The sequence below is a fragment of the Lissotriton vulgaris genome, chromosome 1_1 (assembly GCF_964263255.1).
Source record: "Lissotriton vulgaris chromosome 1_1, aLisVul1.2, whole genome shotgun sequence".
NCBI classification, from domain to species: Eukaryota; Metazoa; Chordata; class Amphibia; order Caudata; family Salamandridae; genus Lissotriton; species Lissotriton vulgaris.
Window position 1 is genome coordinate 2,010,053,430 of NC_141685.1, and position 12,385 is coordinate 2,010,065,814.

General features: G+C 45.4%; 1 protein-coding gene across 30 annotated transcripts in view; it reads right to left on the minus strand.

Moving 5' to 3' along the window:
* The window catches only part of PPFIBP1 (PPFIB scaffold protein 1), a 1,004,279-nt gene that overhangs the window by 365,994 nt on the left and 625,900 nt on the right, over positions 1–12,385 (minus strand). For all 30 annotated transcript variants that reach the window (XM_086920149.1, XM_086920163.1, XM_086920158.1 and 27 more), the window contains 2 exons: positions 9,940–10,081; positions 9,665–9,796 (listed from right to left, as the gene is read on the minus strand). In XM_086920149.1, coding sequence (XP_086776275.1) covers positions 9,665–9,796; positions 9,940–10,081 — 274 coding nt within the window. The remainder of the gene's footprint in view (positions 1–9,664; positions 9,797–9,939; positions 10,082–12,385) is intronic.

The window sequence follows — 12,385 nt, forward strand, 5'->3', positions numbered from 1 at the left end:
TTATTCAATCGAAAAGATTCTAGATTTCTGTACAATCTGTTGACACCACAAGGAATTAATAGTCAAACGCCACTGGCGACTTTTCAACCCATCCATCAGGTCAAACACGGGTCTTCATCAGGTCAAAGGGGGAGCACCCTCCCTACCGAATAGTCTTACAGTAGAGAACCTTGGAGAGTAAACAATATAGTTTCAAAGGAATCCACAATGCAGGACCACTTAATGATCAGATACATTGGTATTTACTGCTGTTTTGTCTTATGGGACCTACTGCTCCAATACTTTCAGATGCAAACTGATTTATGCTATTTTAACAGTAATAAAAATGGGTTTTGATTGATGCAACTGTATGGCTTTCTTGCCATAAAAACATAGGTGCATTAAAATTCTCCAGAGAGAATCTTTGTTTTCTTCAAGTATATATGTTATGTTATGTTAGGAGGTTCGTTTAAAGCGCACTGACACCGTGAGTTTCCTGGCGCTGATTGGGATTCAGTGAGATAGCAAATAGAGATTAACCAGATTGGGGGAAAAGCCAAGTTTTGAGAGATTTGCGGAAAAGGATGAATGAGTTAGCAGATTTGAGAGAGAGAGGAAAAGAGTTCCAAAGTGTAGGGGCAAGATGTGAGAAGCTCCGACCTCCAACCCTCGCGAGTTTGAAGGAGGGGGTTGCAAGGAGATGAAGATGGGAGGATCTAAGATTGCGAGGGGGGCAGTACGGAGTGATGAGAGATTTCAGGAACCTAGGAGAGGGGCCAGTCAGGGATTTGAATACTATGCAGCCGATCTTAAAGGCTGCCCTGAGGTTGACTGGGAGCCAATGCAGTTTGGCAAGGAGAGGCTTGGCCGACTGCCATTTTGGAATCCTGAAGACCAGTCGCGCCGCTTGGTTCTGAGCGATCAGCAGCCTGTAGAGCAGGGTTTTGGGCAGACCATGATATAAGGAATTTGAGAAGTCCAAGCGGGAGAGGACCAAGGCCAAGATGACTTGGAGCAAGACTTCGGGGGACAGGAGATAAGCGACCTTCCTGATCCTGCGGAGCTGGTGCATACAGGAGGAGACCACCGCCCCCACCTGGGCTTTGAGTGAGAGTTCGGAGTCGATGATAACTCCCAGACTCTTTACGGATGTCACAGGGGCGGGGGGAGGGCCAAGCCCTGTGGGCCAGAAGTGTGGGCCCCAATGGATGGAGCTCTTGCCTGGAAGAAGGAGCTCCGTCTTTACAGGGTTCAATTTGAGCTGGTTTTGACTCATCCAGAGGAGAATGTGAGACATGACAGCGTGAAAGTTAGAGACAGCGGAGGGGATAGAGAGAGGAAAGATGAGTTGTAGGTCGTCAGCGTAGTTGAAGACGGTGACGTCCCACTGCCTCAGAGAAAGAAGAAGGGGGCGAAGATAGAGATTGAAAAGAAGGGGGGACAAAGAAGAACCTAGGGGGACACCACAGGTGGAAGGTACTTTGGGTCCGCGGAAGGTGCCCAAACTGACCGACTGCGACCTGCCGGACAGAAAGGAGTGGACCCAGGCCAACGCCGGGCCCTGGAGGCCGGCTTGTTCGACACGGCGGATGAGAATGTTGTGATCCACCGTGTCGAACGCAGCCGACAGATCTAACAATATCAGGGCCTGGGGGGGTGCCCTTGTCAGCATTGCCTCTCAGAGTGTCGAGCACGGCCAAGATGACTGCCTCCGTGGAGTGGCCGGGTCTGAAGCCGGCCTGATTGGCCTCCAGGAAGTTCGAGCTTTCGACGAACTGTGAGAGGCTGGCAGTGACATGGGCTTCTAGGATTTTGGAGAGGTAAGGGAGAAGGGAAATGGGTCTGTAGTTAGCTGGGACCGAAGGATCAGCCCCAGGCTTCTTCAAAAGAGGCACAAGAACGGCCTCCTTGAAAGAGCCAGGCACCGTACCCGAGGAAAGAGAGGAATTCAGCACAGGGAGGATACATTCGGGGAGGGTCAAGCAGATGTTACGTAAAATGGAGGGGGGACAACAATCATCCGGGGAACGAGACTTGACCCGGGTGACTAGTTTCGCTAGGGTGGCGGAGTCAAGGGTAGGGAAGTGTGAAAGTGAGGAAGTATTGTAGGGGACAGGAGTGATATCAGCGTCAGGAAGGGAGGCAGTGATGGAGTCCTTAATCATAACAATTTTATCCACAAAGAAGGAACTGAGGGCGTTACAAGATTCCTGAGTGGGGGCCTGGGTGGGAAGAGTCCTGGTGTCAGTGGTAAGTTCCCCAATGACTTTAAAGATCTCCTTTGATTTAATAGGTGCGGAGAGGATTCTTTCAGTGATGTGTGCAGATTTGGCCGCGATGATAGCTTTCTTGTATTTGTTACGCGCGGCCAGGTAGATGTCCCTACTCGTGGTACAATAATCTCTTCTCCACCTGCGCTCGAGTTGGCGAAGTTCAAGATGTTGCTGTTTTAAGCTAGAATTGTACCACTTGTGGGAATGACTGTGCCGAGACCGAGGGAATTTAGTTAAAGGGGACAGGGTACCGCTGGCCGATACCAGCCAATGGGAAATGTCATTGGCCAGCTCACCAGTGCTGAGGTCAGGCGTGAGGGGAGGACGCAATTTTGAGAGGAGGTCAAGAAAGCCCTGGGTGTCTACAGCCCTCCATTTTCGCGCCATGCCGCCCTCTGAGGGAGGAACACTGATATGACCAGTGATGGTGAGGGTGGCCTCGACCAAAAAGTGGTCGGACCAGATGCAGGGAGTAATCACCGGGTGAGAGAGCTTGACCCCGTGGGTCCAGATGTGATCAAGAATGTGACCTCCGGTATGTGTGGGAGCGTCTATATGTTGTTTTAGGTTGAGGGACGATAAGGCCTCGAAGAGCTCAGTGGCCTGGGGGCCAGCATCCTTATGCTGGAACCAATAATTAAAGTCCCCGAAGATGGCCACACGGGTGGAAGAAGTGGTGAGGTTGGCCAGCTGTTCAGCAAAGGAGGAGGGAAAGAGGGGCATGGGGTGGGGGGGGACGATATAGCACCACGAGCGTGACAGCACCCTCGTTCGTGCCCAAGTTGATCACAAGATTATCGACTGCTGGGAGGGTAAGCGAGGAGGTGGAAATGAGTTGTACATTTTTCCGGATTACTGCTGCCACGCCCCCTCCATGACTGCCGCCTGGTCGATTGGCGTTTAGCATGTAGTAATCAGAGGGCAGCGCCGCCAGGATGTCTGGGAGCGAGTCCTCCGATAATCATGTCTCCGAGAGTAGGAGTATATCGGGGCTCTCGGCAGTCAGTAGAAGGAAGATATCAGTCTGATGCCTGATGAGGGAACGGTTATTGAGATAGGATATGCGGATGCGTGACTCGGGAATAGCTGGTATGTCTGGCCCCAATAAAGGGGGGGAGCTTCCCGCAATTCCCAAAGAGGAAATGCGGGCCCAGATAGTAGGGTGAAGGGGGCAGGAGGGGGACTGCAGTGCTTTAAGTGCCGCAGCGGTGTACAATAAGGGGGCGACAGCGTCCCGGGCCCCTGCGCCCGTCTGGGTTCCCAGGATTACTCCATAATTACCTTGCCAGTACATTTCTCTCACAGCCTTACACATCACTCTAAAATGTTCTGTAGGACATAGTCCTACCATACTATGCAAATCGCGCAACTGTTCTCCACCTAGGATGGGTCTTCACATTTACCATTATATAGAGAAAATACATTGTTTATATATATGCACATACACATACACAACAAAGCATATATATATATATATATATATATATATATATTTATATATATATTTATACACACACACACACACACAAGTCTTTTGTGAATTGCCCACCTTGAATTTTAAGATGATAGACGGTTTAGAGAAAAATGAAAACAGAAGCTCTGCCAAACACACCAGTTTTCAAACTGCACCTCTGTTGATCAAACCACCCTATTTTGAGGTTTTATGGCAGAAGCTCTATAGGCAGTAGCCCTGTGGCTCTGAAATTGCATCAGCCAAGGCTTAATGTAAAGTTTAACATAAATGGTGGAGTATCAGCCTTCAACTCAAGGCCCACCACCGTTTATGGCAGAGACAACTCTGTGAAAGACCACAATAGAAAGGGTAGTACACGTTCAGCAAAAGATCAGTTGTGCTGCCAATACTCTAAATTGTTAACATGGAAGAGTGATTAAAAGGCTTAAACAGTTGCTCAACAGAGCTTTCTGCAATCAAGCACACAAACACGAAATGAGCAAAAACAGACCAAAGTTAACATCTGGATGCACAGTAGTAGTAAAGTTATGCAACAAAATATTTATACAATACTTTATACAGGTGTTGAGTCCATTTCTAAGCCTTCCAGATTTTTGCAACGGAACAGGAGTCAGAGAGAGCTGCCTGAAGCACAAGTCCTCCAGCTCCAGGATGGAGGGTCAAACAGGCGGGGTCAGTGGGAGCCGGCCGACGTGCCACAGCACAATCCACGTGGTCCCCCGAGGTGGGCAGTGCCCACGTTCCGGGAAAGATGTCAAACAATGATTCTACAAAAGGTAACAATGGTTCCATGTTCCCCGCCCCCTGGGGGAGAATATTCAGCAAAGGCTCCGAAGGGTTAGAGACGGAGGGCAGCTCCATCCTTAAAATATCTGCAGCCCTGCAAACAGCCCTGAGGAACGTCCACTAGCCTCCATGGCCCTTGAGGCGGTGAAAGCAATTCATCAGTAGGCGATGATCGCAAGCTAAACCGCCCACTTAATTCAGGCTCAGCAGCAGGATGAGTAGGCCAATGCTCCACTGGTGCCTGCTCTGGAGGGCAGTGAAATGACTCGGGGGGTGGTGAACCCACCGGGACCACATCCTCCACCACTAAAGCTGGAGACTGTGTTGGCATTGAGGTGACTCAGAGCCGGCGTCGGAGACCTTTGAAAAGGCCGTGACTGGCAGAGTAGAGCAAGCGTGGGCGACCTCCGAAAAATTCTTGACCCCTCGAGTGGAGCCGGCGTCTGCGATCTCCGAAGAGGCCTCGACTCCCTGAGTCGAGTCGGCATCGGCAACCTCCGAAGAGGCCTCGACTCCACGAGTGGGCGACCTCCGAAAAGGCCTCGACCGCTTGGAGTTGGACCAGCGTAGACTCATCATTCCCCGAGGGGGAGAGAGTACGCCAAAGTGGTGTTGTACACCGCGCCGCAGGCACCTCCAGCGAGGCCGCAGTGAGCCTCGGAAGGCTGTGCGACAGCGCTATGGAAGAGCTAAACGTCGTTCGATGCCCCTCCGGACCGGGTCCCGACGTTGTGGCGACTGGTGTCAGAGTCAGGGCACTCGGTTGGAACCGGGGTAAACCTGCCCGCGGTCTCCCAAACCTGAGTCGCTACCCTACCCTTTGGGGCCCGGAGGCACGCCAGGGAGGGGGGCAATGCTTACCTGAGGTAGGCGAGGACGCTGGAACCGGCCCCGCCGCATGGACAACTCTGCTGGAGAAGGAGACTTGCGTTGTGAGGGGTCCATTGGGGACATCCAGGAAGACAGCAGTTCCATGCGGGAAACGTCGCACTCCACAGAGTTATATGGCTCCATTGACGTCACTTCCGTGGACGACGTCAGGACGGAGCAGGGTGAAGCTGCCTCCCGGTGTGCAGAGGTATTGTTGGGGAAAACAGATTTTCCGGATCCAGTCGACGCCTGGGAAGATATTCTAAGTTAAGGAATCTACGGCTAGATGTCTATCAGATTGGCAGTGCAGTCCTTCTTTAATCACTTTACCCTGTTCTAGAATTTCCATCTATGAGTTTAGTTCGGTTGTGTGTTTAATGGAGATTTATTAAATGTCTAGTATAGCAGTGTTGTGTGTTGGCTACTGTAGACGTCAAAGGAGTTTGAGCCCATTAAAGATCTTCGTACTGTATCATGTGTATGGATAGGTATGTTGAAGGAGTTTGCCTTCTTTCGCTGAGCTAGGTGATCAATGTTGCACTGACTTCATGATGTAGATTGGTTTATAGACAGAAACACTAGCCAGGTAAATAGATATTATGCAATGTTGTGTATGTGAGAGTGTTATGTTTAGGCTACCTTTATCGGAGTAGTTTGAGAAATATGTTGACTTAGTGCGCAGGGAGTGTCGCTGAAATGGCAGTTTTTGCCAAACTATATGGCTTTAATTTCGTTTTTGTTTACATGAGGGCGCCAGGTGGTGTGTCAAGCATTGTCCATTTGAGAATGATTAATTATATGTGTAATTGAAAAGGTGCTGTGTGGAGAGTATTGTTGTGCAGAAGTATCTAATGGGTGTTAAATGATAACCAATTATATCATACCTGAAGTATGTTGAGTTAGTATGATAGCTTTGCACTTATTGGGTGGCTGCTTGCGATGTTTGGGATGTAATTGATGTTTTCAGCATAGTTTTAGGGGATGGTAAATTGAACAACAGTATTTCAACAGCTTCCACCACACAAGTGAGTCACTACGCTGGTTTAAAAACTGCCTATCCAAACAGAGTAGTCTTAACTTTTGCTTGAAGGTCAACAGACAGATTACAAGTCCCATGTCTAGAAGAAAAATATGTTGAATTAGGGCTGTAACCAAAAAGCCTTATGTTTTGTTCTAAAAAGCAAATGCAAGAGAGAAGGAAAGACAGAGACTGTGAGATAGTGTGTATGCATGTACTTTTGTTATGATAGAATCTGGGTCTGCCACAGGATTAAACATAAAAAAGTAGTCTGTTAAAAGGATACTACATACAGAAGAATACCACAGAAGCTGGAGGCTGACAAGTCTTTCCCCTCTAGACATCTGACTGCTATGTGTGGGGGGGCAGGGTTGGGGGGAAGGGAAATCAACAAATATTGTAAAGCACCCAAACATTTGATTTGTTTCCCAAAAGCCTAATCAGGGGTCTTTGATACATGCAATACACACTGAATCCAGGACAAGTGCAGGTTCCCCAGTCACACAGTGGGTCATCATTCGGAAGCAGAACTGTGTACATAAGCTGGTCACACAATCTTTCCTGCACGAGTACTGTAAGTCCTGGAATGGTATTTGGTTATGCGTTGGTTTCCTGCACTTAGATAACCAGACTTTCACGGGCATGCACATTTAACCAGGTCCGTCCATACCTCCTATAGCTTTGTGCTTATGTATGTATAGGTTTTTTGTATTGCACAAAGTAGCCAAAAAGCAAAGAAGAGTGATATAGAGTCAAATACAAAGATATGCTCAACAAGCTATAGCCTGGTTATCAGAGTTGACGTTTGCCGTCACTGTGTTGTGATGCATTGTTCTTTAACAAGTTGTGTCTTTAGCCCTTTCCCAAATCTGGGAAGAGTTGGAGTAGTCCTTAAGGAAATAGGGATATTGTGAGAAGGCCTATTGCACTGTATTTTCAATTTTTGCCATATTTTTGTCTCTGGTTTGACGATATTAGAGCTGCATATGGGCTTTAAGCCCACCAAGGTGGTGAACTTGTAAAACAGGAAAGGTGCTGGTCATGATGGCTTTGGAGATGATGCAGCTGGGTAAGAATTTAGTGCGTGCGGACAAGGAGAGAAAGTACAGTTCCATCAGGATTGGGGTGATGTAGTACAATTTCTTAACATCTTTGATGAGGTGCACTGTGGTGTGTAGGATTGAGTGGAAGGACTAAAGTCGCTTTCTGAGAAGTATAGTTTCACTTTCTTAGGTTGAGAGATCTAGTATCAGGCAGTTTTGGTCTTTTTGGTGATATGCTCCTTAAGGATGAGGTTGGTGTCCATGGAATGTTGTAAGTTATCTAGTATGTTTGCCTTGTACGTCATGTATTATATCTCCCTTCTCAGCCACCTGGTTCCAAAGGTTTGTGTACCCAATTTTGACATTTGCTACTAACTTTCTGAATTGGTCTGCTGCATTCTGGTCATGGGCAAGATTAATATAAATCAAGATTCTTAAAGGATATACCTATAGCCTTCTGCTTCCCTTACATCACAGAATCTGTGTAACTTAGTGAAAGTTGGGGTTCAAATAAGTTTCAGTTTATGATGTTGAGGCAGGATTCGACTAGTTACTGCAGTAAATGTCAATGTTAAGATTTTAGAGGACACATCCTCAGAAATCTATCTTTTCTATTAGTGCCAATAACAAAGGTGTAGAGACAGCATAACATACAACACTTTTACCAATCATAAATGTTGTAGTACTGGGCTCTGCAAGTAAGGCAGGGGTCCACTGCATTTAACACAACACCAAAACTGTGTGCGACTCATAACTAGAATTTTGGGTTGTCTTAATTGATGCGAGTATCTTACTGGAGGAAGCACAAAAAATAGGCAGAATTGACCACCTACACCAAGCAGCTCACAGTAGTACTAGTCTTACATAATGGAGCCTGCAACTGGACATTTGGGCATGCTGCAGGGCACTAATCATCACCCCACTGGTGAGGAGGCAAGGCAGCAAAACACATGCTGTAGCTGGTTGGTCTCCGTTTATAAGATCAACATTAAGGCTACATGGCCCTACCATAAAAATGCAGAGGGACACTTAAATCATATGACACAGAGACAGTAACGGAGAGATGCCATGGTACACAGAAGGGGGGTTAATTATCGAACAACCAAGGTGTCTCCACAGAAGTGAGGCAAGTCTGACAACACAGTTTTAGCAGTTATTGGGAAGTCTCAAAGTCCATTGAGGGCGAGAGAGCGAGAGAGCGAGAGAGAGAGAGAGAGAGAGAGAGAGAGAGAGAGAGAGAGAGAGAGAGAGAAATGAGCGGTTCAAAAGATGAGGTCATGTCCACACAGCATGCACTGTTCCCAGAATATGCATGTAAGATGCAAAGGGGCACAAACAGTATGAATGCTACCAAGTACAAACTTGGGTAAATCAAGCAACAATGAATGCCGCCATTTACAACCCAGCTGTGAATATGTTATTGTCATTATTATTATTTATTGGGTACTTCTTCACCGACGCATCATGGCCCTAGGAACGAAAACATGTATTCAACAACCAAATCAGGATAATATGTCAAAAGTAAAGAAAAAGAGCAGCAAGGGCTTAGACCTCACAAGAAGCAGGACAGAGTTAGAGCTGTGAAAATAGAAACAAACATTTGCATCATAATTAAACGTTCCATATTTGCAGATCCTGAAGGAGATCACCCCACAGCTTTGTACCCAATAAAAGTGTATTGGATTATATTTGACATACCATACAAAATTACTCAAGCACATAGGTCACATTCCTCAAGTTTTGGAAACACCAGCTTGCGTCTTTGCACTAATCACCACCTGATAATGGCAGTGGGTTATTTTTTGCAGTTTAACTTCTAGATTTGTTTCCTTAGATAAAACCACATATTTTGCAGCAAATTGTTTTTATCTGCCAATATATATATATATATATATATATATATATATATATATATATATATATATTTTAGTTTAATATAGCGCGAACTAGACCCAAACATATTGGGTATCAGAGAGCTTTACATAGCACCAGTTTCGTTACACAAGAACACATTCATTTTTGTTAGGCACAGAGAGGTTAAGTGATTTGCCCAAAATCACAGGATGTTGAGCGTTGTTGCAGAGACTCGAACTTGGTTCTACACCTTCTACATCGACCGCTCTAGCCCCGAGGCTACATCCTCTCCCTTTGACCTGATAAGAACACCTTTTGCAGTCAGGAGAAGCTAATCATATGATTTAACACTAATTAATAAACATACCTGTTAGTTTGGCCAAGATCTCGAGACCAGCCCAATCGCGGCCCAGCAGTTGATCTTGTCCCTCCTCTTTTGAACTCTGCCGCAGGTAAGTCATCATCTGGGTTGAATGTGGTTGATTGACTCCTTTTTAACCTACCAGTTAACAGGTCAACATATTATTTAAACCCAAAATTCACATCTAGAATGCCACAGTTTACTATATTTATAGATACAGACTTATCGCTTTTCAATGTAAAAATTTTCCACAGTATTTTCATAACACGATTGCCACTTACTTCCCGAATAATTTCTTGATTCCTCTAGATTTCTTTTTTGATTCTGGAGAAGATGCAGATATTTGGCAGTTATCGGTATCTGTTTCTCGAGGAGGCCCATTGCTTACATCCAACCGCTCAGCAGATCCTTTTTCACTTTCCGCTACAAAAATAAGGAGTTTGTTAAACAAAGCAATATATAAAGTCACCTTTTTTTAAACTAAAGCCTGTTCAAATTCGGTAGGTACAACAAGATGTGTCAAACCAGACAATACACAACTAAATCCATTGCATTCCTTCATGGCAGGCAGCCACGTAAGGCATTTTGAGCTGATCAGGAAGCAAAGATAATGATCTCAGAAATAAGACCATTATACAAATTGAAATAGTATAGTATAATATAATGACAACAGCAAAATACTTAAAAACCCTGATCACAATAAATACTAAAATTCCCAAATATTAAACAAACCATGACTTGTTGAAATGCCTTGAAAGCAAATGGAACATTACACTTATATACATAGTTCAATTTCTCCATCACTCATTTGGGGAATACATGTGATACCAGAAGTATGCTGCAAAATAAACAAACAGGCAACAGATCAATTCAGCAGATCTTATTGACAAGCAAGTAAAAGCACAACAAAATATAGAAAACCTACAATAGAGGCTGTGATTGCATGCCTTTATCTCTATTGCCGTTTCTGACAATGAGCTACTTGTCCCTGGTGATGCACACGATTCGGAAGCATAACTCTTGGTATGCTAGAAGATGATATTCTTTTGACAATGGACACCCTGTTCATCATGTCATTTCAATAGTCCTACACAATCTAAAATATGTATTATTACTTTAGCACTGCCCTAAAGAATGCAGTCAATTCATAGTTTACTTTATTCTTTCTGAGAGCAACATATCTGCCTCAAAAATGTAGCCCACGTGGGAAGAACTAACTGTCACAACACAGTATACAATAGTAAACTACTATGCATACAACTGCTGACATCCTGTGAAAATCTGTACAACCTGCACTACATCTACACCTGTTATTTAGAAGTGAACAGGTGTATTTTCATACTTTTGACTCCCGTCGACTGAAGCAAACTAGTGTGGCAGGGCCTCAAAAGAACTGTACCTAAGAAACAGCTCTTGCAGGATTGGTGATGATGGGTATCAAGCTGACCCTGGTGAGCATACACTGAGCTGCTGGCAAGGCAAGTACATGAGGAAGAAGAGTGATTTGGGTACAATAAAACCTCTATGGACAGGTGAGAACCTGACCCTGCTCTGGCATTGGGCAAAGTTAATTTTATCTGGTTAAAAATCCCTTCCATTTCCTGGGGGGACTGAGGGCTTTAACCTCTATTAGAGACCACAGGGCAAGTGAAGCCGGCACAGGGGATTGAGTAGGGCCGCCTGTCGGATTTCCTTGCATGAGCCTAATATTGAGTGAGGCAGCAGGCCTTTTTAAGGCTCGAGATCCATTTAGACTGTGCACTGCTGGGTGCAGAACTGGGGAGCCGTGGCCCAGATCCCAATGCAATGCAACACTGACATTTAGGATTTTAAGCCATCTAGAAAAGGAGCCATGTACATGTGTCTGCATTGCCCCAAACAAAAAAAGGCTATTTAGCAACGGGTGTTCATGGTTGAAGAGAATGCTATGAAGGTGGTGCTCATGGATAAGGGTTAATGAGTTTCTGGAAGGTGCTGCACAATGCCTGAATCCCACCTCAGAGACACATATGAAGGGGGTATAAAAGAAATACAATAAATATTTATTAACACGTGATTTTAAAAAACTACACTGAAGCACCTGAACACTTTAGTATCTTCAGAAATCTCATCAGAAGCATTGGCTGGGAACTAACAGATAGCCCCAGGTTAAGGCTCATCATACTCAAGTGTTGACTCGAAGGACCATTCCAAGGTCTTTACAGTAGGCATCTATGTACAGCCCTTCAGCTCTTTGAAGCTGCATTAATGGATTCCAAAGCCACATTATTGAATTGTGGCACATAAACACAGTATAATAGCTGTAGATGTACAAAAGGACACATTTTCAATATATCCATTTTTTATTGGTCTCACGGAGGATCGTCTACTCCTGCTACTTCTCCAAAATCTCCAGAACACTTGTGAAAAAGCTGCAGCTAGATAATAATATCCGCATAGAGTGTTACTGAAGGTAAGTAACTTGTTCTTCTGATAGATACTTTGTTCTGCCGATTCCTCACATTAGAATAGAAACCAAAGCAGTCCCTCTTGAAGGGGGAGGATCCGTGGAGAGGGCTCAGATCAGGTCTGTGGGACCAAATGGGCGAAATGCTCTTCCCATCAGATCTGGTTTTCAAGGTAATAGCATTTTGTGAACATATGCACAGCTGCACACACTGCAGCCTACCAGGCGTTAAAAGGACAGGCATTCCGTGTGCAACACAGTGGTAGTAGCCTTAGCAGAGT